The sequence below is a fragment of the Natrix helvetica genome, assembly GCF_964273705.1.
Source record: "Natrix helvetica genome assembly, chromosome: 1".
Classification (NCBI taxonomy): Eukaryota; Metazoa; Chordata; class Lepidosauria; order Squamata; family Natricidae; genus Natrix; species Natrix helvetica.
Window position 1 is genome coordinate 19,111,715 of NC_138548.1, and position 27,064 is coordinate 19,138,778.

General features: G+C 44.7%; 1 protein-coding gene across 4 annotated transcripts in view; it reads right to left on the reverse strand.

The window, feature by feature from the left end:
• Window positions 1-8,414: 8,414 nt before the first annotated feature.
• The window catches only part of PALM (paralemmin), a 106,339-nt gene continuing 87,689 nt past the window's right edge, over window positions 8,415-27,064 (reverse strand). For 2 of the 4 annotated variants that reach the window (XM_081959802.1, XM_081959801.1), the window contains exons 8-9: window positions 20,442-20,573; window positions 8,415-16,475 (exon numbers count right to left, since the gene is read on the reverse strand). In XM_081959802.1, the coding sequence (XP_081815928.1) occupies window positions 15,913-16,475; window positions 20,442-20,573 (695 nt within the window). In that variant the 3' untranslated portion in view covers window positions 8,415-15,912. The remainder of the gene's footprint in view (window positions 16,476-20,441; window positions 20,574-27,064) is intronic. The other 2 variants (XR_014175915.1, XM_081959803.1) reach the window with 2 other exon arrangements.

The following is a 27,064-nucleotide window of genomic DNA, read 5'->3' on the forward strand; positions in this document are numbered from 1 at the left end:
AAAAAATGATCCTACAAGCAAACCGGAAGTCATTGGGTGGGGCGGGGAGGCTGTTTTCGCCCTCCCCAGGCTCCTATAAAGCCTCTGGAGCCTGGGGAAGGTGAAAAAAGCATGCAAAAAATGGGGGGGGGAGCGCTGGTCATGCGTGCATGTGCGCTGGGGTTCGCACATTGCATTATGGGTGTGGCATGCCTGTGCGCGACCCCCCTGTGCTCCCCCCCTTTTGGCACGCGAGCCAAAAAAGGTTCGCCATCACTAGTTAGTAGTATAATATTACCAGAGAAGAAGTTTTGCAAGATTAGGTTAACAGCTCTTCATGTCTTTTTGGCAATATTGTTACAGTGGGCTCTGGCACTTAGATCTTTACAAATGAGTACTCTAAGGTCCTTGACAGAGTGAGGGTCATCTCTTCCTTTTGCAAAGTTTTTATTTGATTTTTTATATTAATTCCAGAGATCTGGAAATTAAATCCGGAAGGTCATCCCTGCTCCCTGTAAACATTTTTAAAAGCAGCACCGTCCACATTCTTTCGCCAGAGCAAAAGGATATTTGGGGACAAAGGCCAGAAACAAGGGAGTGCCCTAGAAAACAAAGTGGAATGGAGCATCTGTCATTGCTGTTCAGGAAACCAAAGTTCACATTGTTAAAAGGGCACTTTGTGAAGAGAAATATATGAGAAAATACTGGAAATCCCCAAGGAGACAAAGGGGAAAAAAAGAGTTTCATCCAGGGGTGGGTTTCAAAAATTTTAGCAAGGGGTTCCCAGCCCGGTTGCAGGATAGGCGTGGCCATGGTGGGCCTAGTCAACCTCCTGCATCACGGCGGGGTGGGGGTGGGAGGGCATTGTTGCCCTCCCCGGGCTTCGGAGGCCTTCGTCGAGCCTCCGGGAGGGCAAAAACAGCCTCCTCTGGCTCCAGAGCAGTGGTGGGATTCAGCCAGTTCGCACCACTTTGGGAGAACTGGTTGTTAACTTTCTGAGTAGTTTGGTGAACTGGTCGTTAGAAGAAATAATTAGGGCAGAGAACCGGTTGTTAAATTATTTGAATCCCACCACTGCTCCAGAAGGCCCCCTGGAGGCCATTAACGGGCCTGTTTTTCGCCCTCCACGAAGCCTCTGCATGCGCCCTGCACTTACCTGCATCTAAAACGGGCCGCGTGAGAACTCCTGGGAGGGGCGGGCCAGGAGTGGGGTTTGGGGGTTCTCCGAACCGCACAGAATCTTAGCTACAGGTTCTCCCGAACTCCTGCGAACCCCCAGCAGCCCACCCCTGCTTTTATCTAATTTTGGATAATTTATTCATGTTTGGGAAGCACTGCTGTAGTTACGGATGGCTACATGTTCTCCTGGCCTGGAGCAGCTCCCTCTGGTGTTCACTATTTGTAGAGGGAACATCTTTCCTAGCTCTTCTTTAGGTGTGATCCTTGATGCTCTCTGAGCTTGGTTGTTTTCTTACAGACATTTCATTGCCAACCTATAGAACTCCTTTGTGCTAGGACTGATGATGTTACCTAGATGGGTAACGAAACACCTGCAGGAAAACAGCCAAGCTCCGAGAACATCAAGGACCCCACAATTCAACCCTGAGCCTTAAAACGTTCTCTTCTGTCTTCTCACTGTTCCTGAGACTCTCTCATAAAGTAATAGCGGGTATAATGATATGTGGCAATGACCTTCAGAGACAGGAGGAAGAAGAAGACCCACAGTGTAGACAATGGTCTGATAAATATAATCCAAAAGTCCGAAAGACAAGGAATGGTGAAAGCATCCCTTGAAGGGACCCTACCTGGTGTTCAGGAAGGATGGGACAGTACTTCCAGACTTGCAAGATTTTGTAATGTAGGAAGTTAGCACCCACCCACCCTCCTAGAGGAATAAAATATTTTAGGGACTATTAAAAGGGCAGAATATTTCCCCTAAAAGGGAGGCAGAAACTCAGTCCCTCCCCCTCCTTGTCAATGGGCCATTAAGGCCTGGGCCAGCTTATCTACAACACAAAAGACATGGCCTCCAGGACATAATAGGACTCATCCAGCAACAGAGCTCACCAGATAGCACCTGAGAAAATTACATCACCCTGCAAGGCTCAACCAAGCCTGGGACACAGACAACCTACAGAGTTGCCCCTGCATGGTCCCATGGGAGTTTGATAGCCAGTCAGAATATAAGATGAAATTCAAAGCCCAACAGAGGGTATAAATCTCTCTCTCTCTCTCTCTCTCTCTCTCTCTCTCTCTCTCTCTCTCTCTCTCTCTCTCACACACACACACACACACACACACACACACACACACCTTTTTGCCCAGGACTTCAAACCATGTGACTCTGTGTCCCCCATTAAACCATCTTTCCAAGCATTATCCGTGTTTCCAGGGTCTTTCTTCCCACCTGGAACTGAACCCAAATGGACATTTCTTCCAACAATTATGACAACTTTACAGATAGAAAAATAGAGCTAGAATTCCCAGCTGTGCTTCCTATTCAGACTACAACACAAAGCTAACATCAGTCTTACAAAAGTGCCCCTCCTGCCTTCACTTCTACTCTCCTGGAAACTAGGAAGTGTCCCTTCATCATGGATGCTTTCCATACACTTCCGTGTTCAGACTCAAATTTTGTCTGTCCAGGCCGCGTCTCTTCCTCTTGTCTCCCAAGATTACACCAGGGACTCCCACATCTGGGGCACCAGAAGCATCTTGATCCTTGGCCCTCCCCCACAGGACCCTGCGGGATTTGGCCTGGGAGTTTTTGAAGATCAACTGGGTGATCCCCGTTTTTTCAAAAACCTGCAGGAAGCCAGGCCCAGCTCTAGTCGGCAACAGCAAAGCTGCTAGAGGGAATGTGTCTCCAGAAGGGTAAACAAAAGGAGGGGAGGATGGGTCGCTGACGGGGCAGAATGCCTGCTCTGGAATGTTGCTGACCAGGAGCCTTTGATGGAGGAATGCTCTCCTGCCATTAATAAAAGAGAGATTCAGCGAGAAAAGGAATATTCTTGATTGGATCAAAATGGCTCTCTTTAGCCTGCCTTCTAGTCTAGTTATGATGCTTTCTAAACAAGCAAGCCCTTGAAGGCAACCACTTTTTTTTGTTGTATCCCTGTTGTATCCCCTGAGGTAAAACTGCCTCTGAATATTGAAGTGCTATTTAGCTGTGCAAGTAGTCCTCAACTTATAGCCTTCACTTAATAGCGACCGTTCAAAGTTATAATGGTATTGGAAAAAGTGACACGACCATTTTTCACGTTTACGACAGCTGCAGCATCTGGCTCATATTTAGGTCAATTGCAGTGGCAGCTGACTCATATTTATGACGGTTGCAGTGTCCCGGGCTCATGTGATCAGCTTTTGTGATCTTCTGACAAGCAAAGTCAATGGAAAAGCCAGATTCACTTAACAACTGTGTTACTAATGTAACAACTGCCGTGATTCACTTAATAACTGTGGCAAGAAAATAATAGCAATAGCCCTTAGACTTATATACTGCTTCACAGTGCTTTTACAGCCCTCTCTAAGCGGTTTTACAGAGTCAGCCTATTGCCCCCAACAATCTGGGTCCTCATTTTACCCATCTCGGAGGGATGGAAGGCTGAGTCAACCTTGAGCTTGGCGAGATTCGATCTGCCAGACTGCTGACAGTCAGTGATCAGCAAAAGTAGCCTGCAGTACTGCACTCTAACCACTGCACCACCGAAAGGTTGCAAAATAGGCAAAATTCATTTAGCAATGGTTTTGTTTAGCAATAGAAATTTTGGGCTCAATTGTGGTCCAAAGTTGAGAACTGTACTGTTGGATCTGTGTGAAAGGGAGGCATCTTTTTTTATTTACCCACAAGCTGCTCTGATATTCCCCACCCCCACCCCCCAGCTAAGGACCAGACTATATGCTATTATTATTTATTTCCAACATGTTCTCCTCACAACACCCACCCTATGATGTAGGTTGGAAAAGCAGGGCAGGTGGGACCTTGACTGATGCAGTGTTTTTCAACCTTGGCAACTTGAAGATAAATGGACTTCAACCTCGTCATGGCTGGGGAATGTTGGGAGGTGATCTTAAAGTTGTCAAAGTTGAAGAACAGTGACCCAATGAGATTCCATGGTGGATGGGATCTTGAACCTGGATCTTCCTGGTCTCAACCAACATTCATTCCTCTACAGTACACTTTACTGATCAAAAGGAATAACCTCATACAGCTTGCTCTGTGGGAATCCAGGCATTACCTTGGTTTTTTTCCCCCAATCAGATCATCATATTATGGCATAATGTAGTTTATTTGATTGGACAATTACATAAAATGAACACAGTAATTGGCCTTTTCAAACCTAGGTTTACGGTGGAACTATGTTAGGAGTTTATATCCAATGTTTGTGGGGGCTACAGTATCCTTAATCAATTCAGACAAAGCCCCAACAAATGCATTTCCATAACTAATCATCTATCTCTCAGCCTACTTCACAGGATTGCTGTTATGGGGAAAATAAGAGGAGGAAGGTGTGTTGGATATAATAGATAGATAGATAGATAGATGATAGATGATAGATAGATAGATAGATAGATAGATAGATAGATAGATAGATAGATAGATAGATAGATGATAGATAGATAGATAGATAGGAGAGAGAGAGAGAGAGAGAGAGAGACAGACAGACAGACAGACACATAGACAAACTGTGACAGACAGACAAATTTTACTAACAGAATTGGGATTTTGAGTCTGGATTTCCCCAACCTGATCCCCTAATGCATTCTTCACCAACCAAATATGTTGAACTACAAGTTCAGTACAACTCTGAGGGAGATGGGTGGTTCAAAAAATGCAAAATATACCGTAAATCAATATAAATCTCCATGTTGCATTGAGTGGCGAAATGCTAGGCCATCTTGACTCCCCTCTAATCATTGTATTTTAAGAAACACTTCTGCTATTTCCTCCCCCGTTTTTTTTAACACTGGAGTTTCCCCTCATGAAAAGTATGCTACTCAGCTGTGGCACAATTGTGTTTTGTTAATTGGGGTTTAGTGTATTGTATGAACTCAGCTTACAAGTGTAGTATTCTTTGCGATTACAATATTGTCCCCAGTATCTGAAATTTAGAGGTAGACTGTCCTGTCTCCATGACAGCCATATAATAATCATACATTGTAGCTGGTTTAGAGAAACGTTCTGCTAGAGTGTGCAACTTTTTAAAAATAATAATAATAATAAAGAGAGGCACAGGAGAGACATAAGGACAAATAGAGAAAAAATGGTCCTGATAGCATTATATTTGCAGTCGTGGTCATTCAGATGTCTTCCCTCAGTGTGCCTCAACCTTGTCAACTTTAAGATGTGTGGACTTCAACTCCCAGAATCCCCCAGCGAGCATGCTGTCTTACATGGTCACAAAATGCAGCGAAATGGCTGTTTCAATTGCTCTACAAAACCAAAATCAGACTTTCTCTATGGGGTTGGGAGATGAGACAGTTCCTCTATCAAAACTGCTGGCTACATGCCACCAATTCCCTCATTTGTTTTCTCTTTTAAACGCTGCATCCCGAGGAAGTGAATTCCATCCGTTAACACCATCTCTGGATGAAGTGGCCCTTCCTGTTCCTGTCCCACTCTGCCTCTTCTGCCAAATTGACTTCTTTCAACAACCCCCACGTTTCAAAAACTGCCTCCCACCAAGCCTCTAACAAGGAGAGGAGAGAAAAAAATAATTTTCAGTCAACTCCCCTCTTCATAATTTGAAAAACCTTTAGGACTACAGGTACAGAGGTGGCATTCAGAAGGTTCTGACCAGTTCTGGAGAACCGGTAGTTTGGAGAACCGGTAAAAACCACCTCTGACTGGCCCCGCCCCCATCTATTCTCTGCCTCCCGAGTCCCAGCTGATCAGGAGGGAATGGGGATTTTACAGTATCCTTCCCCTGCCACGCCCACCAGGCCATGCCATGCCCACCAAGCCACACCCACAGAACCAGTAGTAAAAAAAATTGAATCCCATCACTGTACAGGTAGTCATTATATCCGGTCACCTAGCAACCATTTGAAGTTCCGATGGAAAAAGAGACTTATGACCCAAGATTCGAACGTCTGCTCTCTGAAACTCCTTGGGAGAAGTAGCCAGACTGTATTTATGGCTGTTTGAAACATCCCATAGTCATGTGACTGATTTACAACACTTTTTTTCTGGAAACTGATATTTACTTCCAGTTTTCAGCAAAAAATGCCAGAGAACGACCAATGGGTTCTCTTAACGACCATCGTGTTAGCTTAATACAACTAGTCCTACCACACACGTCCCTACGACCAATCCGCTCACACAGAGAGGGACTCCTCCTGGTGCCGTCCGCTAGGCAATGCCAGCGGGCGACACCTAGGAGTAGGTCCTTCTCTGTGATGGGCCCAACCCTCTGGAATGACCTCCCCCCCGACATCCGAACTACCACCGACCTCCGCTCCTTCCGTCAAAAATTAAAGACTCACCTGTTTCAATCAGCTGGCCTGGCACTCTCTTAGTTTTGCCTCCCGGGGATATATTTTAATTGGGTTTGGGTATTTTAATTGGGGATGTTTTTTAGGGTTTCTATAGTATATTTATTTCTTGTACAGTCTTATCTCCTCCATCCAAATGTTTAGTATTTAATTGTTTTATATTATTGTATTTTATGCATTTTATTTGACTGTACACCGCCCCGAGTCCCTTTTAGGGAGAGGGGGCGGTTTAGAAATCCAAGAATAAAATTTAAAAAAAAATAGTCCTTCAATTACAACTACAATTGAAACCCAACATTTCTGTTGCTGAGCAAGATGGTTGCTAAGTGAATTTTGTCCCGTTTTGTGACTTATCTTGCAACAGGTGTTAAGTGAATCACCACAATTGTTTAGTTAATCACCGGTTATTAAGTGAACCTGCCTTCCACGTTGACTTTGCTTGTCAGAAGGTCGCAAAAGATGATCACATGATCCCTGGACATTGCAACTGTCATAAATCGGAGTCAGTGGTCAAGCATCCAAATTTTGATCATGTGACCGCAGGGATGCTATAACCGCTTTAAGTGTGAAAAATGGTCATAAATCACTTATTTCAATGCTTTGAACGGTCACTAAATGAATGTTTTTAATTCGAGGGCCTGTAATCGCTGCAAAAGGTTACACAATCAATCACGGTCATATTCATTTCATTTCATTTATTGAATTTGATGATGACTTTACAACTATCACAATTTATGACCAAAATGGCTACTAGTGAGGTGGGTCTCAGTAGGGGTGGCTATGATGCCCCATGGGCAGGGGTGAAATTCAGCAGGTTCTGACAGGTTCTGGAGAACCGGAAGCGGAAATTTTGAGTCGTTTGGAGAACTCGCAAACACCACCTCTGGCTGGCCCCAGAGTGGGGAGGGAATGGAGATTTTGCAGTACCCTTCCTCTGCCACGCCCACTAAGCCACGCCCATGGAACCGGTAGTAGAAAAATTTGAATTTCACCACTGCCCATAGGGTATAAAATCTGTCACCCTTGATGCTGAAATCAAGGTCAGGAGAATGAGTGGGAATGATTGGAGGATTGCCTATTTTTGTATAAGGTAGGTTTACAGTGACCAAGCCAGAAATTTTTAAAAGAATAACACATGTCTCTTGAAACTTTAGGCTGTTGGTTTGAGTTCTGAGCTTGGCAATTTGGTTAAAAATGTCTCATCACCATTCGAGGAGACATTGTCAGTGTGTTTTGAATTGTCCGTTGGGACAACCAGAGCTAAAAGTTAAAGCTTCCCCTGCACATGTGTGCTAGTCGTTTCCGATTCTAGGTGCTCATCTCCGTTTCAAAGCCGAAGAGCCAGCGCTGTCCGAAGACGTCTCCATGGTGATATGGCTGGCATGACTAAATCCCAAAGGCGCATGGAGCGCTGTTACCTTCCCACCAAAGGTGGTTCCTATTTTTTTACTTGCATTTTTTACATGCTTTCGAACTGCTAGGTTGGCAGAAGCTGGGACAAGTAACGGGAGCTCACCCTGTAATGCAGCGCTAGGTATTCAAACTGCTGAACTGCCGACCTTCTGATCGACAAGCTCAGTATCTTAGCCACTGAGCCACCACATCCCACAACCCAAGCTACTAATATTCAAACATTATATTATATTATATATATTCAATATTCAAATATTGAAACTCTTTCCCAAGAAAGAATGTTTGTTTCCTTTGTCATTGCTATATGTTAAAAGAAATTGCCCTTATTTTCATGTTTGGAATACCAGTTTTGCTCAGTGCCGATGCTCAATTTTTAGAATTGGCGTGTTCTACTGCTCATCTCTGTACAATGCGGCATTTATCATTCTTATCATATGCCACTCCTGCAGATTTTTTCCCAAGGGCAACCTAAGCATCATTTTCACTATTATTATTATTATTTTAAAGGAAAGAAACACTTCTGAACATTTTTGTTCCAGATGATTCACACTTTTTATTTGCTCTGTTCCAGTATATTACAAACAAACAACAGAGAAGTGTGCATGTGTGTGTGGCAGGGTGTGTTTAAGGTAGATCTTCAAACAGTTGGCCATGATATTTGGAAAGCTTGGGAGAAAGGGGGAAGTGCACTTCTGCGAGCCAAAGAATATGAAAGGAATTAACAGTGGAGAACTGGGCACACAAAGGTTATCATCACCATGTCATACACATTAGATGAGACAGAGACTGGGTTGTGGGGGAGAAAAAGTGGGGAAGGGGTTTAACTGCGCCAGCACCAGAATCTCTGAAGCAGCACCGGATAGCCTTTTCATTCCTTGATTCTCCTACAGTCCCCTTTGACAGATGTTCTCAGCTTCAGAGAAATCCAGGTAAGGAGTGTTTGCTGCTGTTTGTCTTGGGTCAAACAACCCAGATGAAGATCACTGTTGAGTAGAGGAGGAAAGAAGACATCGCTGATGGAGATTGGTTGCTGAGATGCTGATGTTGAGGGCCTTCCCAATGGCCTAAAGAACAGCTTGAGATGTTCTAGAGCTTTTGAAGACTGCCCCATGTCCATTACAGAGAAGACTCCCAAGTGATGTCTCCACAAAGTGCCAAAAATGTTATGCAAACAGCGTGTGGGGTCTCTTGGCTTGTGAGCTGACCGTTGACAAAACGGTGGGACGGTTGGTAAGCTATGAGTTTTCAGAAGCCCGTTGAGCAGATGATCAGGTGACACGCCTGGACAACAGGAGGAGGACTAGTTTCCAAGTCACAAACTACAACAACGGACTGTTGAGTCCAGAGCCCAAAAAACAATGGCAGCTTTAGCAGAAAGTCTGGAGACACACAGTCTTTCCTTGGCTTGGAAGTCATGGGGTTTACCTCTTCCAGCTTTTCATGTCAGATAGAGAAATTTGGCAAGGAGGCATCAGTGGATTTCTCTTCCCCTGGAAGAGACCCACCAAATTTGAAGGGATTCCCAGAATCTCTTGAACAGGGTTTTCCTCCACTCCACCGCAAAATTCTTGGTCTCTCATTTTTAAACACCCTCTTTCGCCACCCATACATTGTATTTATTATGCAGGATAATTCAGTTTTATTGTAACAGAATAATACGTGATAACTTCTTAAGCACAACCAGCCTTGCCCAACCACAGAGATTGGTTGAATCCAGCTTAAATCCCAAGGAATTCCTTTACAAGTCAATTAGTATGATCATGCCCCTTCGTCATAACTACCAATGCAACATTTTTTGAGCTTTTAAATATTATTTCCTTGGTCTCCATCCCCAATCTCTCACCCATTTGGAAATGCAAAGGTAATTTTCAGCCAGAGAGAGAGACAGGCGGGGGAAGAGTAATAAAATAAGGCATGGTCCACATGTGGATTATTGTCTGGTACGGATCAAATGCAAATGGCCAAGCTCTAATGCAGTGTTTCTCAATCTCGGCAACTTTTCAGATGCGTGAACTTCAACTCCCAGAATTCCCCAGCCAGCATCCTGGCTGGGGAATTCTGGGTGCTGAAGTCCACGCATCTGAAAAGTTGTCAAGGTTGAGAAATACTGTTCTAAATAACGTAGCAGAAGCAGCTCAGCCCCTATCTCTATTTTTTTTATTGCCTACGTTATCATGTGGAGCCCCAACTATACAAGTAAGAATCCATACAAATGTTGTAGAAAGCTCACCTGTATTAAGGAGAGAAGCAACCTAGAACTAAGGAGAAATTTCCTGACAGTTAGAACAATTAATCAGTGGAACAGCTTGCCTCCAGAAGTTGTGAATGCTACAAGTTTTAAAGAAGATGTTGGATAACCATTTGTCTGAGGTGGTGTAGGGTTTCCTGCCTAAGCAGGGGGTTGGACTAGAAGACCTCCAAGGTCCCTTCCAACTCTGTTATTCTATGATTTCTGCATCGGTCCCAGTTCTGTGATTTGACCTCAAAAAATAACCCATATCACATTCTTAGATTGCTGATCATCTCAATGCTGGAATGCTAAATTGCTTCTCCATCTCTATAGTTTAGCTGCCGGGGGTGGGAGGGTGGGGCTACATAATGGTCAAACCATGGAATCTTGCTCTTTCCTCTTTAAGTTTGCCTTCAACTCTTCATCAAGTTTTGCAAATTTAGGACATTTTTAAAGAAAGTTAATTTGAAGAACACCCATCACTCAACAGGACAGCCTATGCTTTGAATGTCAAAACTTCCAGATTCAATTGGCTGCTTCATTTTAGGGCTGCTGTGGATATCCCTGATCACAATGGACAAATAATTTGAATTAGTAGACGTTCACAGCTCATTGTACAGGCAAAAGCTTTACGTTTTAGCCCAACGTCTCCGGTGAAAGAGGTAGCAGGGCATCAATGCACCTGCTGCTTTACTAGTTGCACGAAAGGAAGCAAAACATGGGAGGGGAAAGATAACAGGATGGCTTCCTTCAGAAAAATATGATTGTCAAGCCAAGCAGAAATGTGCAAAAGCAACTCACTCAGTGACTGCTCCCTGCCCTGAAACTTTACACGGATGCATTGTATGAATACAGGTGGAAGAAGGTGCTTGAACGATATCGTTATGGAAAACTCTTCTTCCAGGTTCTTTTGATCAATGTAAGGAAGTGTCCTCAAAATGGCTTCCCTTAACTTGGAGCTCTAACATTGCAACTATAATATCAGAGTCCATTTGACCAGCCTGTCTGTCGCAAACTTCAACACTACTGGGAAGATGGGAATGGGGAACATACTCCAAAACCCTGGAATTCTTGAATACTGAACTGTAGGATTCTAATGTTTTGGGATGGGGAAAAAAAAACCCTGCAAGATTTCATTGGAAATGCCCTTATGTGCACAGGGGGTCTTCTCCACCATGCAAGCGTTTCTTCACTGCACTTCCATCAGGTCCAAGAAAGACTTGTGAAGGCCTGCTGCTGGCACTTGTGTGGGTTCTTGGAGATGTTGTGGAACCAGATTCAACATTTGGAAGCTGTCATATTTTCGAGAAACCAATGCAATGGTTTGTTCAGAGCTTGGGAAAGATTCAGGAGATGCTTTGAAAGCAATTATCTCTACACTTTTCAATTATCTGGAACGGGAAGAACTAGCTCATCAGCTCACCAGAAAAAAAGAGAGAGAAAGTCTCCGTCCAAACAAACCAAAAGATAAATTTGGTTCTAAAGTGGAACTTGTTTGAGATTGCGAGAACCTTATCATTCACCTTTTCGGCAAATCATGCTTAGAAATGCTCAGTGGGAAACTTGCTTTCAGCTGAATTTGGGGGAACTGACGTTTCTTGATCCCATCCTATTCTATATTTTCAAAGATCATCCATCTCAGAGCCTTGAGTCACATTCTTGAAAAGAAAGCTGCTGATAATCTAAGGAGGAGTAGAACAACAGGAAGTGCAGTTATGAAACTACTCAGGGGTGTCCCACAGACAGTTTACCAGCATGAAGGGGTCTAAGCTGGGGAATAGCTTAGAAAGCAAGGCCAATCCATGGATGTTAGTTAAGCAAAAGAGAAACTAAGATGCCTTATTAATTAGGTATGATCATGGCCAGAAGGATGATTAGCCTATATATATGCACATATATGGAGATTTGCATATATTTTGCCTCTCATTTCATATATATGGGATAAACCTTCCTCAATCTGGAACCTCCAGACTTATCATGATATTACATTTCCTGGAATTTTGGTTGACAGATCTATGCCAAGTGGGAACCCTGGAAGCTATGGTCTCCATACAACTGGGGAGTGCAAGTTCAGAAAAGGTAACCCCAGCAAAACCCAATGTGTTTTCAATTCAGAGTACTCCCATTTGGCCTACAGGGAGCGCCAGCTGTTTTCATGCAATTAATAAATGAAGTTTTACATGAACACCTGTACAAGGGCGTGATGGTCTACCTTGACAACATCCTTATCTACACGGAAACACGTGATGAACATGTGACTTTTGTACGATCAGTACTCAATAAACTCCGGGCCACAGAACTTTGTGCCAAGTTGTCTAAATGTGAATTTCATCAAGAGAAAATTGATTACTTGGGCTACTGCATCTCCCACAACGGCATCGAGATGGATCCAGCAAAAGTCCAGGCTGTAACTGAATGGACACCTCCTCGCACCTACAAACAATTACAAAGTTTTTTGGGATTTGCAAATTTTAGTCGTCAATTTATCCCCTCGTTCGCCAGCACTGCTCTGCTCATTACAAATCTCCTAAAGTCAAAAGGGGAGGCCAAGCCTTTGAATTGGACTATGGAGTGTCAAGCCGCTTTCGAGAAATTAAAGCGACTCTTTGCAGCTGAACCTGTTTTGAAACACCCAGATATGGAGGCACCATTTATTGTTCAAGCTGATGCCAGTGATGTGGTGGTGGGGGCAGTATTACTTCAAATGAACGCTGATGGAAAATTGCATGCGCTTACACCTCTCGCAAACTGACGGAGATGGAGAGACGATGGGCTATATGGGGAAAGGAAGCTTTTGCGGTCAGATGGACTTTGATGACCTGGCGACATTTCCTAGAAGGGGCAAAACACCCTTTTGAAGTATGGACTGATCATAAAAGTTTGGAAGCATTGAAGACCCCACGTAAGCTATCTCCTAAACAGGTGCGTTGGGCGCAACGTTTCAACCGTTTCAACTTTACCCTCAAGTACATTCTGGGGGAGAAGAACTTCATGGCTGATGCTTTGTCTAGGCTTCCCCAACACAACAGCTCTAAGCTGAGCGTAGTTCACCCAGTCATCCCAGCAAAAAGTCTAGCTGCCCTGGTGATTCCTAGAAGCCAAGGCATTTCGAATTTAGAGGTCATGACAGACCTCATGTGCAAACTCAAGGAGGGCCTTGAGTCTGATGACTGGTTCAAGGAACATTCAAACGAATGCACTATGAAGGATGGACTAGCTTGGGTAGGGGCTAAATTATATGTTCCTGCTGACCTGAAAACTATTGTTCTTCAACGGGCCCATGATTCGAGAATGGCAGGCCATTTTGGATTTGTAAAGACTTTACATTTGGTTAAGAGACAATTTTGGTGGCCTTCATTGAAAAAAGACATTGAGTCCTACATAACCAGTTGTCCTGTTTGTGCTGCCACAAAGCGCCCACGGGGAAAACCCCAGGGCCTTCTCTAAGGTGTAGCCCGCCCTAAGGCCCCATGGAAGGAGATATCGATGGACTTCATAGTCGAATTGCCAGAGAGTCTAGGAAATACCGTGATTTGGGTAATTACTGACCTGTTTTCCAAACAAGTTCATTTTGTAGCCTGTTCCAAAATCCCATCAGCTAAGTCATTAGCTAAGTTGTTTATTTCACATGTATATCGGTTACATGGAGTACCTGAATGCATAATTTCGGATAGGGGAGTCCAGTTCACCTCCCTTTTCTGGAAGGAGTTTCTGAAGCGAATTGGCTCCGCCCAGGGACTAAGCTCCACCCACCATCCTCAGACTAACAGGGCTTGTGAACGGACTAATTCTGTTTTGGAACAGTACCTCCGGTGTTTCATCAATTATCAACAAGATAACTGGGCTGAACTGTTACCACATGCTGAGGTGGCATACAACAACTCTGTGCACAGCAGTACCAGCTTGACCCTTTTAGAGTTGTGTTTGGACAGGACTTTGTACCAATTCCTGAGTTGCCTCGAGAAAAACCGCAAATTTTCTCCCTCTCTGAGTGGAGTGACCAGCTTCGCCAAATGACCCGCAAGATGTTGGAGGCTGCTCACTGGACGCACAAGAAACAGGCTGACAAAAAGAGGGTGAAGCAAAGGAAGTACAAAGTAGGAGATCGAGTGTTTTTGTCCACCAAGTTTCTACAAACCACCCAGAAATCAAAGAAACGGGGGCCGAAGTATGTCGGTCCTTTCTCTGTGAAAATCATTAATCCTGTTTCTGTACGATTGGAGTTACCAAAGCATCTTAAGCGGATTTATCCTGTGTTTCATGTAAACCTGTTGAAACCAGAGCACACTTCTTCTTTTCGTGCCCCCCTATCTGCACCCCCTGCCCCTCTTCTTATAGAGGGAGAGCAACACTTTGAGGTTAAGGAAATCTTGGACTCCAGGAAACATAGGAATCAAATTCAATATCTGGTATCCTGGAAGCATTTCCCGCCCTCCCACACTGAGTGGGTTGATAAATCTCATGTTAGAGCTCCTAGACTCTTACAGAAGTTCTACGCTAAGTACCCTGATAAGCCTTGATCATATTTGAAATGTACATGCCTTATGTTGTCTTTTCTATTGTTTTATTTTCTTGCAGGGATGACTTCCTGTCCTGAAGGAGGGCCGGATGTCAGCCTCTGTTTTGCTATTTGCTTTTGGCTGCCATTGAAATGGGGAGGGGGGGCTGGTATTTGGGAGGGGAAGTTTAAGTACAGGAGAGAGTGTAAAAAGGGAGTTTTGGTCTCACTGTCTACTGCACATGCTGGAGATTAGTGCTTGGTGTCGGTCAAGGCCAACCGTCCTGCATACCAACCTGATGATGCTCCTTGAAGTCACATGACACCTAAGGGATTTGCAGATTGGACACTGGGATGAGGGTTACCAGGGGAAGGGGTTTGGTCACATATTGATATGTATGATTTCGCGCGCTTTTGCCTCAGATCTTGCTTTGCTTAGCTGCTATCTTTTCATAACCAGTAAAAGTACTCTTAATTCTGCAAAATGGAGTTAAGTGGTTTCTTTCTTGGTTACTGAGGGAGGCCGGCTTGACAACCAAGTTCTGTGGTGCATAAAAAAAATATGAGTTGACCTATTTTTAAAACTTGTGAAAAATTTGGTTTGTTTGATAGTTTTCTGATCTTCACATTCCCACTGTAGAAGATTTTTGTTACCAGTATCCTTAAGGAAATTAGGATGTGAAGGACTTTGGGAGATATCAATGATAATTGGATTTCAAAAGATTCAGAAATTTCAAGAGGAAGTCAAAAATGGTGAATCTCCTTTCTTGATCAATTAATTTTCTTTTCTTTAAACATTTCAGAAAGTGGAAACAGAGCTGAACTGTGGGGAAGCATTCACTCTTTTTCATTTCTAATCAAAAGGTCACCGGGTATAGTCAACCATTACAATTTAAAATGTCCAAATAAGAAAGAACAGGGACTGGGCTGATTGGATCACTTCCATCATTAGATTTTGGGTCTGTTCCTTTATGAAATAATGAATAAAGGAGTTAATGGAGGCAAGGGGGGAAAAAAACCCAGACTGGCAATTTAGTGTCATTGTTGGCTATTTTACATGATTTCACCAGCACTGCACTTATATTCCCCCAGTCACTTGAAAATAAGGGGGAAAAACATCCTTGGGGGATGCAAATAGCACATCTTGTTAAGTAAAAATAGCAACATTTTGAACTCAGACCTTTGTAGAATTGAGAAGGTAACTGGAGAGGCGGAGTCAAGGTGTCCAGGTGAGAATGATGGGAAAAGGCAGTCCTGATTGGCTGTACAGTTGAGGGAGGGGCTTGGCAAGGGCCTCTTACATAACCGAGCAGCATTTACAACGCTGTTTCTTCGTGTCAAGATCCTGGTCTGCTTCTTTGGGGTCCGTGTCATTGGCTGATGGCTGTGCTCCAACTTGGTTTTCCTCCTTCTGAGGCAAGGGCTCCATCGCGCTGCCATTAGGTGGGGCGTGATCTGCTGTGTGGTCTCCCGCTTGTTTATTCTCAGCATCTTCTATCACCACCAGTTCGGCCTTGATTTGCTCTCCTTCCAGCCCCAGCACTTTTTTGGTCTCATTCTCGTCTTCCACATTCTGGTAGCCCATGAAGATCATGGTGACGGGTTGTTCCTTGCTAGGCTCTGGCCCGTCACCTCCAAGCTTTGGGCTCTCCATTGGTTTAGCCTGCACACCTGTGATTTCCTTCCGGGGAGTGACCTTCTGGCTTGGGAGATTGCTTTGGGCCTCTTTGGCAGCCTTCTCAGAGCCTTCACTCAGGGTCACTTCGTCGGCCTTATGGATGAGCTCATCCACTTCGGATGAGCTGAGCTGGTGGACACCATTCTCAATAGCCCCATCTTCGGTACGGACTGCATGGACCACTGCAAGAGAGGATAGAGAAGATGCACAATGAGGAACAATGAAAAGCTTGACCAGATCTTCACTGTTGCTTTCAAAGATGACTTATGGGCAGGTATCATTGTTTCTTGTGGTGGAATGTAGACTACTGTTGCGGGAGGGAGGGAGGGAGGGAGGGACAACATAGCTTGGTGCCTTTGATATGTAAGAAGAGGGCGAAGGTGAAACCCCCCCCCCACCTAGCAATTCATAGAACACATCTTGTATGCAGGTTATTGATTAATCCGGCAAGATTAATGTCAAGCCCATAGAACCAAGAAAGACCCAAGGAACTAGTTCAGAGTACTTTCCTCATCATTGTTCACCTATAGACAGAAGTCTTGCTAGACTTAATCAATTCTCTACATAACTATCACCATATGAAGTGCTAGGGGGATGTCCGCCTTCGTCCTCTTCCTGTATACCAAAGATTTTAAGCTTCGTTGTCTCTTTGATCTCTGGGAAACAGCCCCTCCTTCCCGCAACACTGGGCTACATTCAACTACATTTCTACTCCCAAAGGTGCTTTTAAAAAGGCAACTAGACTTTTTTGAAGGAAAAGGGAAAACAAGTCCAGTTGGGTTTTGACAAACACCTTTGAATGACTAGGAATCTCCACAGCATCTTAAGAGATGCTGAAGTGGCACTAGGGAGTCAAAAATGCCAAGAATTTGTCCTTCATAGCAGAATGGATTTTTATTTTGCAAGGGTTTGATAAATCTCATAGACCTCTGACAGAACAAGAGTTAAGCACCTCAAATACCAACCACACTTACCTGTTCTTTGCTCAAGTGTTTTTGTTCTCTCTCTGTGTATACTAATATCAGGCCAGTTCCCAAGCAATTCAGTGAAAAGAACCTTCACTTTTCTTTTCTTTTTAGGTTTTTTTAAATTTTCTAATTTAAACATTTTATTTTCCATTAAACAGTGTGCCGTCCAGATACAAATGACTGTGCAATTACAGTCAAAATTTACAGTATTCGTTATATTGATAATAATTCTCTAATTTTACAATAATAAAAATCAGCATTATAGCCCTATTCATTTCTCCCTCTTAACATATATACTAATAAAACATAATAATTTGATATAATAATCTTAACAATCATATTAGTAAGAATTATATTGTTTACCTCCCTATGTTAACATATATTATTTCACTGATCTCCACTTATTTCTCACTTCTGTTTTTATCCTCCAACCATCCATAAACTAGCTCCCATGTCATATAATAGTTTGTTCTTTCTCCTTTATTGCAAGCGTTAGTCTGTTCATTTCTGCACATTCTAATATTTTCCTAATCACATTCTCATCGGTAGGGATCTCATCCCTTTTCCAGTTTTGTGCAAATACAATTCTAGCTGCAGTTCATACCTGCATAATATGCAAATATGCATTTCCTTTATAATGTTAAGTTTCAGGCCTTCACTTTTCCTTAAGAGATGAGAATGTGAGAATGGGGTGATCATGGGAGGCCAAAAAGGATGTATGAATGTTCTGTCTTCCATTTATATTGATGGCAGTCTGCAAGCTCTCTGGCTTCCTGTTTGGAGTGGTTCGACAGAACCTCTAGCTAAGATTCTGTGCAGTTCAGAGAACCCGCAAATCCCACCCCTGGCTGGCCCCGCCCACCACTCCCCACTTCCCCCCCCCGGCCCGTTTTGGATGCAGGTAAGTGCAGGGCGTGTGTGGAGACTCGGGGAGGGGGGAAACTGGGCCTCCTGGAAGTTCCAGAAGGCCAGAAATGGACCCGTTTCCAGCCTCCAGAGCCTGGGGAGGCTGTTTTCGCCTTCATGGAGGCTCAAGGAAGCCTCTGGAGCCCAGGGAGGGCAAAAACGCACTCCCCTCCATGGTGCAGGAGGCTGACTAGGCTACGCCCACTATGGCTACGCCCACCCAGCAACCAGGCAGAGAACCCCTTGCTAAAATTTTTGAAGCCCATCCCATCCTCCTTGTTATTCAATCCAAAGTGAGCAACATCTTCTGTGTGTCTCTTTCGGAGTTCTTCTCTTGAGAAATGATTGGAGATCCCCCCCCCCCGGATAAATTCAAGGGGGGGGGGGTGGAGGAAGCAAGCATCCACACATTTGGGGAAAGATTTAGAAAAGCCACTTATACCCAGCTATTATAAATATACTTTTTTTTTTAGGTGCACAAAAGTGGATGTTAAATTTGGACAGAAAAAGCAAAAGCAGTAAGTGGAGGAAATGAGTGGGTCAAAACAATTCGAGGGATTTTTTTCAACCATGACTACCCTTCTTACTCATTCCTTGACCTGCACTTTCATAATAAATAAACAACAATCCCCTTGCATGATTCTGTTCTCCACGCTGGAATGGGAGATAAGAAATGTAAGGAACATTTTGAGGAGGGCTTACAGTGTTTCTGGCAGAAAATGTAAAACGTGACTTAAGTTTTTTTTAAACTGATAAAGGGGAAAAAAGGGTAAAAGTGCTCGTTATTTGAACTTAACTCCCACTTATGATCACACAATGCCCTAGAATTGATTGCTTTCTTCCCAGGTTTTTTTGAACTGTCCACCATCTAGCCCAGTGATGGAGAATTTTTTCGGCACTGAGTGCCCAAACTGGAACATGCGTACATGCATCTGTGCCAGAGGGCTGGAAACCCAAAGACAAGCTGGCTGGCGAGCACATGCCTGTTTTTTGGCTGGTTTGGGGGCCATTTTCAAGCCATTCTTTGGACCATTTTTAGACTGTTTTTCAGGGCGTTTTCAGGCCATTTGGGGGGCATTTTCAGGGCGTTTTTTGTTTTTCTGCCAGAGCACCAAAAGCAGCCTAAAAACAGCCTGAAAAATGGCCCAAAACAGCCCGAAAATGGCCTGACAACAGCCCAGAAATGGCCTGGAAAATGGCCAAAAACAGCCTGTATTTTTAGGCGTTTTCGGCTGTTTTCATGCCATTTTCCGGCACTCCAGCAGCTGGCAACAGTGTGCATACCCACAGACAAGGATCTGCGTGCCACCTCTGGCACCTGTGCAATAGGTTTGCCATCACAGATAAAGCCTATTGCCCCAGAATTTCCTAGTTCCAGTTCCCTCCACCCCCCGCCCGTCTGCACATCATCAAGATGAAGAGCGAGAGGAGGAATTCTGGGAGTTGAAATCCACAAGTCTTAAAGCTGTCAAGTTTGAACAGCCCTGGGTTTTTTTTTTCTAAAGGGTTAGGGGTGCAAAGGTCTTGTAACTTGACAGCTTTAAGACTTGCGTGCTTCAAATGCCAGAGTTTCTGAGCCAACATTTTGGTTGCTAAGCAAGAGCGTTGTTAAGTGAGTTTCACTACATTTTACAAGTTGGCCATGCCCACCCTGTCACATGACTGCCAAGCCACTCCCACTCAGTCCCATGGCTGGCAAGCCACTCCCACAAAGCAGGCCACACCTACAGAAGAGGTTCTAAAAAATTTGAAACCCACTACTGGCATGCACGTACCCAATTTTGGCACACCTTTAGAAAAAGCTTAGCCCTCACTGCTCTAATCCAACCAGCACAGTGAATCTGTGCTTCCCTCTTGACTTTGCTTGTCAGAAGGTTGCAAAACCTGATCCCACAACCTTGGTGCCCTGCAACCGTCACAAATCTGAGCCCGTTGCCAAGCGTCTGAATTTCGATCACACGATCATGGGGAATGCTTCAAAAATCGTAAAGTGTGGGGAAAATGGTCAAGTCACTTTTTTCAGTGTCGTCGTTAGTTTGAACGGTCACTAAAGGACTATCTGTACTGCCCTTGAACCTCTGCGCCATCAGAGCCCTGAACACAATCCCGAACACAACCTCCAACAGCTGCGCTGTGGGAAGGAAGCCAGGTCTTCTTGAGTCAATACGATGTGCTGCTCAGGACTCCATCTGAGTCCCAGGGCACATGAAAGTTGTTTGCAGGAGACCAGACATATCCTTGGTCTGTCTGTGGACACTCTCTTCCAGTGCGTACCTTTCAGCTCGTCCTCGTACACTTTGACTCCCTGAACTGTGTTCTCTTTGGGCAGTCTAGTGGTGCTGGACAGGACTTTGGTCTCCCCTGTGAGTTTGTCCTTCTCCACAGTGATCTCTACAGAGTACATAGCTGGGACATAAACAGGGTACAGTGAGCAACAAGAACGTTTCTGCCCCTCCGCCCACCGACCTCTCCCTTTCTGAGCTCGGAAATAAAGCATTTGGTACGAGCAGGGAAGGAGGTGGGAGGCGCAGGGCAGCTGGGGGAACCTGTGGACAGGCCCAAAGCATTAGAGGCAGAGAGACGAAGCGATGCACAAGGCAAGCGAAGGCCTTTGAGCTCCAAGGAGCATCAAACCAAAGAGCATCTGAGGTGTTGCTTTCCCAAATTCTTGGCAGAGCCCACCTGTGGCTCTCCTTGATGGCATCTCATGGGTGATATGTAAACTGATGTTTTTCAACCTTGGCAACTTTAAAATATGTGGACTTCCACTTCCCGAATTCTCCAATCAAACTGCACCTTCTCAGTAGATTACAGTTGATCCCTTAGCCAAAGATGAGATGAGGCTTTAGCAGCTGAAAGGCTATTGATCAGAAGCAGTTAAATTAAATGAAGCCAAGGAAAGATGAGCTTAAGAATTGTTCAACATTGAATGGCCCTGCATAAGTGCTGAGGTGCATATGCAGGAGAACAGCAAAGAAGGAGAAAAACAATAGCCATAGCACTTTGACTTATATACCGCTTCACAGCCCTCTCTAAGCAGTTCACAAAGTCAGCCTATTGCCCCTAACAATGTGAGTCCTCATTTTACCCACCTCAGAAGGATGGAAGGCTGAGTTGACCTTGAGCCTGGTGAGATTTGAACTGCCAAATTTCAGGCACCTGGCAGTCGTCAGAAGTAGCCTGCAGTACTGCACTCTAACCACTGTGCCACTGTGGCTCAAAGAAAGATGATTTGTTTGTGATGGAGTAGTAAGTATGAGCATAAGCAATCTTTTTTTAAAAAAAGACTTCCTTTCAGCTAAAGTCAACTTTGGTATCTTCCTGGACATTTCCACTGCAGTCACCTTACAAGGGAGGTGGGCAGTATAAACATTTAATAAATAAATAAAATTTACAGGAAGAGGTTTTATCATTTCTTTCTTCCAGGATGGTTTTCCCCTGGACTTCTCCGTTTAAACAACAGCCCTGGATTTTCCTAAGTTTTTCTATCCAAGAACCTTGTTTAGCTTTTTGAGATTGGTCAAATTTGGCATTTCTAGGCTAAGATTAGGCACCACAACTTTCCTAAGCAGGGAAGAACGCAGAGTAAAATCAAAAGGAAAAGCAAAGGATGCTAAACTGGGCATCAAAGCAGGCAGGAATTCAGATTAAAAGTCAAGTTAACTTCTTTGTCAGTGGAAGAAAAAGAACATGATCCGAAGTTGGAGTGAAAAAGTAGGAAGCACAGCAAAGCAGATGCGCAGAGAAGGCGGCTGAACGTAGATAAGACTGCTTTGTCACTCATCACTCAGCAAACCTGCAGCCACCATTTGAACATAATATACCAGCCCAAAGTTCATTTGCTTATTCTGACAAAGATAATATACTCCGTCACCGTTCTCAGGCAGGAAAAGAAATATATGACTGTGTTTGCAGGCTGTCCATGATCTCAGGTCAGGAAGGAACATGAAACAGCTGTAAAACTATTTTTTTGGCAACAGGCTTGCATACCTTCCGCAAAGGAGTTCTGAAGCAGGACAGTGAAATGTCAAAAATGCAAACAACATGATGTTGTGTGTGCTCAGCCGAAATGCAACTACTATTTTGGCTTGTTAATTACTTAAAAGCAAAAATGCAAAGCATCAAGCAACGAATGAGATTTAGATTAAAACAATTAATTGAATTTTAGGAAGCATTCTCCCCTCCCCTCCAAGTGCTAAATTATTCTCAGTCTGGTGCCCTTAGATGTATTGGATTACAAAGTCTATATTTTCCAGCTAAAGTACCACAGTGGCTAGCTAGGATGGGAGATGTAGTGCAGCCTACCTGATTAAAGAAAGGTGCCACCGAATTTGGGTCCATTCCAGTTAACAATTGTCCCTGAAAGCACTTAAAATTTGGACATACCTGGGCCAGGACTCTTTTAAAAACGAATTGCTTTCTCAGCCTATTTTTACAGTTTTAATTCAGGATGGCTCAGAGTTTCCCAGTTCCACCAGTCCTGCTTGTTGAAATGCATATTTAAATACACTATAATTTCCAAACATGAATGTAAATGCAATATGTACTTTATATCAAACCACACATTTCTAAATGTGGTTTCTCCTAAAACTGATATACTAGTGATGGCGAACCTTTTTTGGCTCACGTGCCATAAGTGGGGGGAGCGCAGGGGGGTCATGTGCAGGCATGCCACACCCATAATACAATGCGTGACACACACACCAGTGCGCATGCGCGCACTACAGGTGCGACCCCTCCCATTTTTGCATGCTTTTTTTGCCCTCCCCAGGCTCCAGAGGCTTTATAGGAGCATGGGGAGGGCGAAAACAGTCTCCCCTGCCTCCCCGGAAGCCCTCTGGAGGCTTCAGGGACCTTCAGGAGGCTTCCCTGAAGCCTCCAAAGCAGTCAAAACAACCCTCCGAGCAAACGGAGGGTCGTTTAAAGCACTCCGAAGGCTTCAGGGACCTTCAAGAGGCTTCCCTGAACCCTCCGGAGCAGTCAAAACAACCTCCGAGCAAACAGGAAGTCTGTTCCCAAACTTCCGGTTTGCCCGTAGGGCCGTTTTTTTGCGCTCCGGGGGCTTCAGGGAAGCTCATGAAGCCTCCGGAGGGCCTCCGGGGCGTGGGGAGGCTCTTTTCACCCTCCCCAGGCTCCTATAAAGCCTCTGGAGCCTGGGGAGGGTGAAAAATGGCTTTAAAAAAGGGTGAACTCAGCTGGCCAGTGCGCGCATGCGTGCTCGCCAGCTGATAGGGCAGCGCCTCATGTGCCCTGACAAATGGCTCCGTGGACCACCTGTGGTACGCGTGCCATAGGTTCGCCATCACTGTGATATAGTATGAACTTTTGCAGAGTAAGGGACTAACTACAGTAATTGGTAATAAAATAATTTTCTGGGGGAGAAAGAGCTAGGACTGTGTAGCCTAGTGATTAGGTAGATTGGCAACAGGGAGACCCAGATTCTACCCCTCCTCAGCTCAGAAATTTTCAGAGAGACTCTGAACTGGTCATCACAGCCTACCTCACAGGGGTGTTGTGTAAGGGAAAAATGGGATGAGTGAACATTATATACCAACGTTGGCAACCTTTTCGGCACCAAGTTGCCAAAAAGGGAGCACTTCGTCTAGGCAGCGACCAGGAAGAGGAGCTGCCCAGGGGGCATGTGCGAGCCGGAAATTAAACTTCTGGTTTCTGGCGCGCACATGTGCCCCTGCCAGCAAGTTTTCCAGTCACTGCAGCGCATGTGCAAACGCCGATCAGCTGGCCAGCGCGCATGCTTATGTTGGAAAATGGAAGACCAGCTCTTCCAGTTTCCGGCACTGCTGCGCGCACAAAGGCCAGCTGATCGTCGTGTGCGCATGTGTGCCAGAAACCCAGAAGAGGAATGGGCAATGCCACGCATGCCAGGTGACATGGCTCTGCGTACCACTTTGGAGACACGTGCCGTAGGTTCACCATCACGGTTATATACTTTGACTTGATTTCCTTAGGAAAAACAAGACATAGATGTAACAGAGTAATAAATAAAATGCATGTTACATTTGCCTGGAAATTATGGGAAAGGTGGACCTCTGAGGCTGCAGCTGTCTCCCTGCCTGTTCCTATTGATTAAAATGTCCTATTAGAGCCGGACAACCAACAGAGCAGAAAGGAGACAAATCCATCACCCCGATCGAAACTGCCTTTGAGCCCCGAGCACAAAACAGCTCACTCAGAGGTTTTCCAGTTCAGGATAGCTGTGATGCAGCTAATGGGTAACATGCCATTAGTTAAAACAACATTTATCAAGGGCAGATCCAGGGCAGCTGTGTGGTGACTGGGTTTGGTTTTTTTCCCTCGCCCTCCTGGTCATTCTTCCTTTGACCTTGCAGGAATGGAGGACATGTCATTTCGGGCTGTATCGAGGCAAAAATTCCAGGCCAACCAAGTGCAAAAAAGAACACCAAATCTGGCCTTTTAAATGCGTTCGGATTAGCTTTTCGGGGGGTGAAGTTGCAAATAGATGATAAAGCATGACCTTAGTCCTGAGCTTTAGGCATAGGACTTACGTATCTTATTAAATTTATATGCCGTCCATCTCAACTATCAAACCACTGTGGAGTAGGGTACAGTAGGATAGGAACAGTACACAGCCCAGAATCGCTTTGGTGAGATGGACAGCTTTATATACATGAAATGAAAATGCAATCTTGACTTTGGGATTTGCTTATTAGACTTGTTGTTATAGGAATGGCTAGTTTTTACTGAGTGCTGCCTGTAAAAGCAAGCCTTAATTTTATTTTGAAATTCTATTCTGCTGAAAAAAGTGGGAAGTCAATGCTTTTCTCTCTTCTGGCCTTTATCCTACCTTTCTCCTTCCCCTTTTTCTCTTTGCCATTTCCCTATTATCTTTATTTTCATTTATATTTTAGATTATAAGAATCTTAGCTTAAAAAATAATTTAAAAAGAGATAGGGCAGTTGTTTCAGCCCCATCTCAGCCTCAGATGGAAGACTGAGGCAGCCGTGTGCAGCAGCTGCCAAAAAAGCCAACACAATTCTAGGCTGCATCAACAGAGGGATAGAATCAAGATCAGTGAAGGGTTAATAGCACTTTATAATGCCTTGTTAAGGCCACACTTGGAATACTGCATTCAGTTCTGGTCACCACCATGTAGAAAAGATGTGGAGACTCTAGAAAGAGTGCAGAGAAGAGCAACAGAGATGATTAGGGGACTGGAGACTAAAACATATGAAGAACGGTTGCAGGAACTGGGTATGTCTAGTTTAATGAAAAAATAATACAGTTATCCCTATGCCTGACAATTTGGGCTTTTCTGGGCTCCTTTTGAACACAGGTTTAGTGCAGTTCTAGAACAGCACCAAACCTGTGTGCAAAAGGAGCCTAATGGTCAGCTTTAGTTTGGTGTGTTTTACACAATTCCTTTCAGCAGGAACCTGTTGATCTAATCTTCTGTCAAAACGTTTAAGATCCCACCTCAATACATGTTAAGGAGAGTGATGGGTATTTGCCTCCCCACCAGCTAGGTGATCTTTGGGAGGCTGGCAGAGGCTGGGAAATCCACCAATCCCTGTTCTTAATGTGAGTTGTACATTGTCAATAAAGACAGCACCATGTGCCAGGATCAAGAGTGGAAGGATAGGGATTATTTACCACAGCAGCAACTTTTACGCCATTACAGTTTTCTGGTAGCTCACTATGTGGGAAAGATCTTGGGACATTGGGCAAGGGAACACTGCTGAGGGAATAGTTAGATAAGAGAAAGTGTAGCTAGGGGTAGGATTCAGCCGGTTCAGACCGTTTCATGCGAATCGGATGCTAATTTTGCATCCGGTTCGCCGAACTGGTTGTTGCAAGGACTGGCTGGCTCCGCCCAACCCTCACCTCCCCGGAGTCTCCACGTGGCCCATTAATCATGCCAGGTAAGTACAAGGCCTGAGTGTCTGGGAGGGCAAAAAACGGGCCTTTGGGAGTTCTGGAAGTCTGGAAATGGGCCCGTTTCTGCCTTCCAGAGGGCCTCTGGAGCCCAAGGAGGCAGCTTTCACCCTCCCAGAGGCTTTGAGAAAGCCTCCGGAGACTGGGGAGGGTGAAAAACAGGTTACTGTTTCCAGTCTCCAAAGGGCCTCGGGAGCCCAGAGGATGCCGTTTTTGCCCTCCTGGAGGCTTGGGGAAGACCTCTGGAGCCTCCAGAGGGCAAAAAATGGGCCTACCAGAAATTCCGGAAGACCAGAAATGAGCTTGTTTCCAGCCTCTGGAGTGCCTCCAGAGCCCGGTGGAGGCCGTTTTTGCCCTCCTGGAAGCTCAAGGAAAGCCTCCGGAGCCTGGGGAGGGTGAAAATCTCCCCCACCCCCCATGATGCAGGAGGCTGAGTAGTCTACACCCACCATGGCCATGGCCACCCAGCAACCAGGCAGAGAACCCCTTGCTAACATTTTTGAATCCCATCACTGACACTGTGTAGCCCACAACTGGATAGTGGGCAGGGGAAGAGACTCGAAAGAAATTCCTTGTTGCGCTGCAGAGTTGACAAGGGCGAAAGCTCTGTTTTTAAACTTGCAAGATTCTGTCTATGCAACTTTGCAATAAAGCAGAATTAGCTCATCTGGTTGCGATTCCTGTCTGTTTATCCTGTGAGGTCGACACTCAAGGACTTTTCGCCCATTGTGAGGTCAACGCTCAAGGATTCTTTGGACTTCAAGGCCCGTTCCCATGAAGGTGCTGCTAGCAAGCTATTTAATGACTGCAGATAGATTCATTTACCATTCCAAAAGCATCAAATCAGGCCCTGATAAGGAAAATCTTCCTGATAATAAAACCTACAGTGCACAACAGTGGAAGTCCATCTATGGATCGCTCCATCTCTGGAATGGTTGGGCTTTCCAGTTCTGGAAGGGGCTGCAGAATTATCAGACATGGAT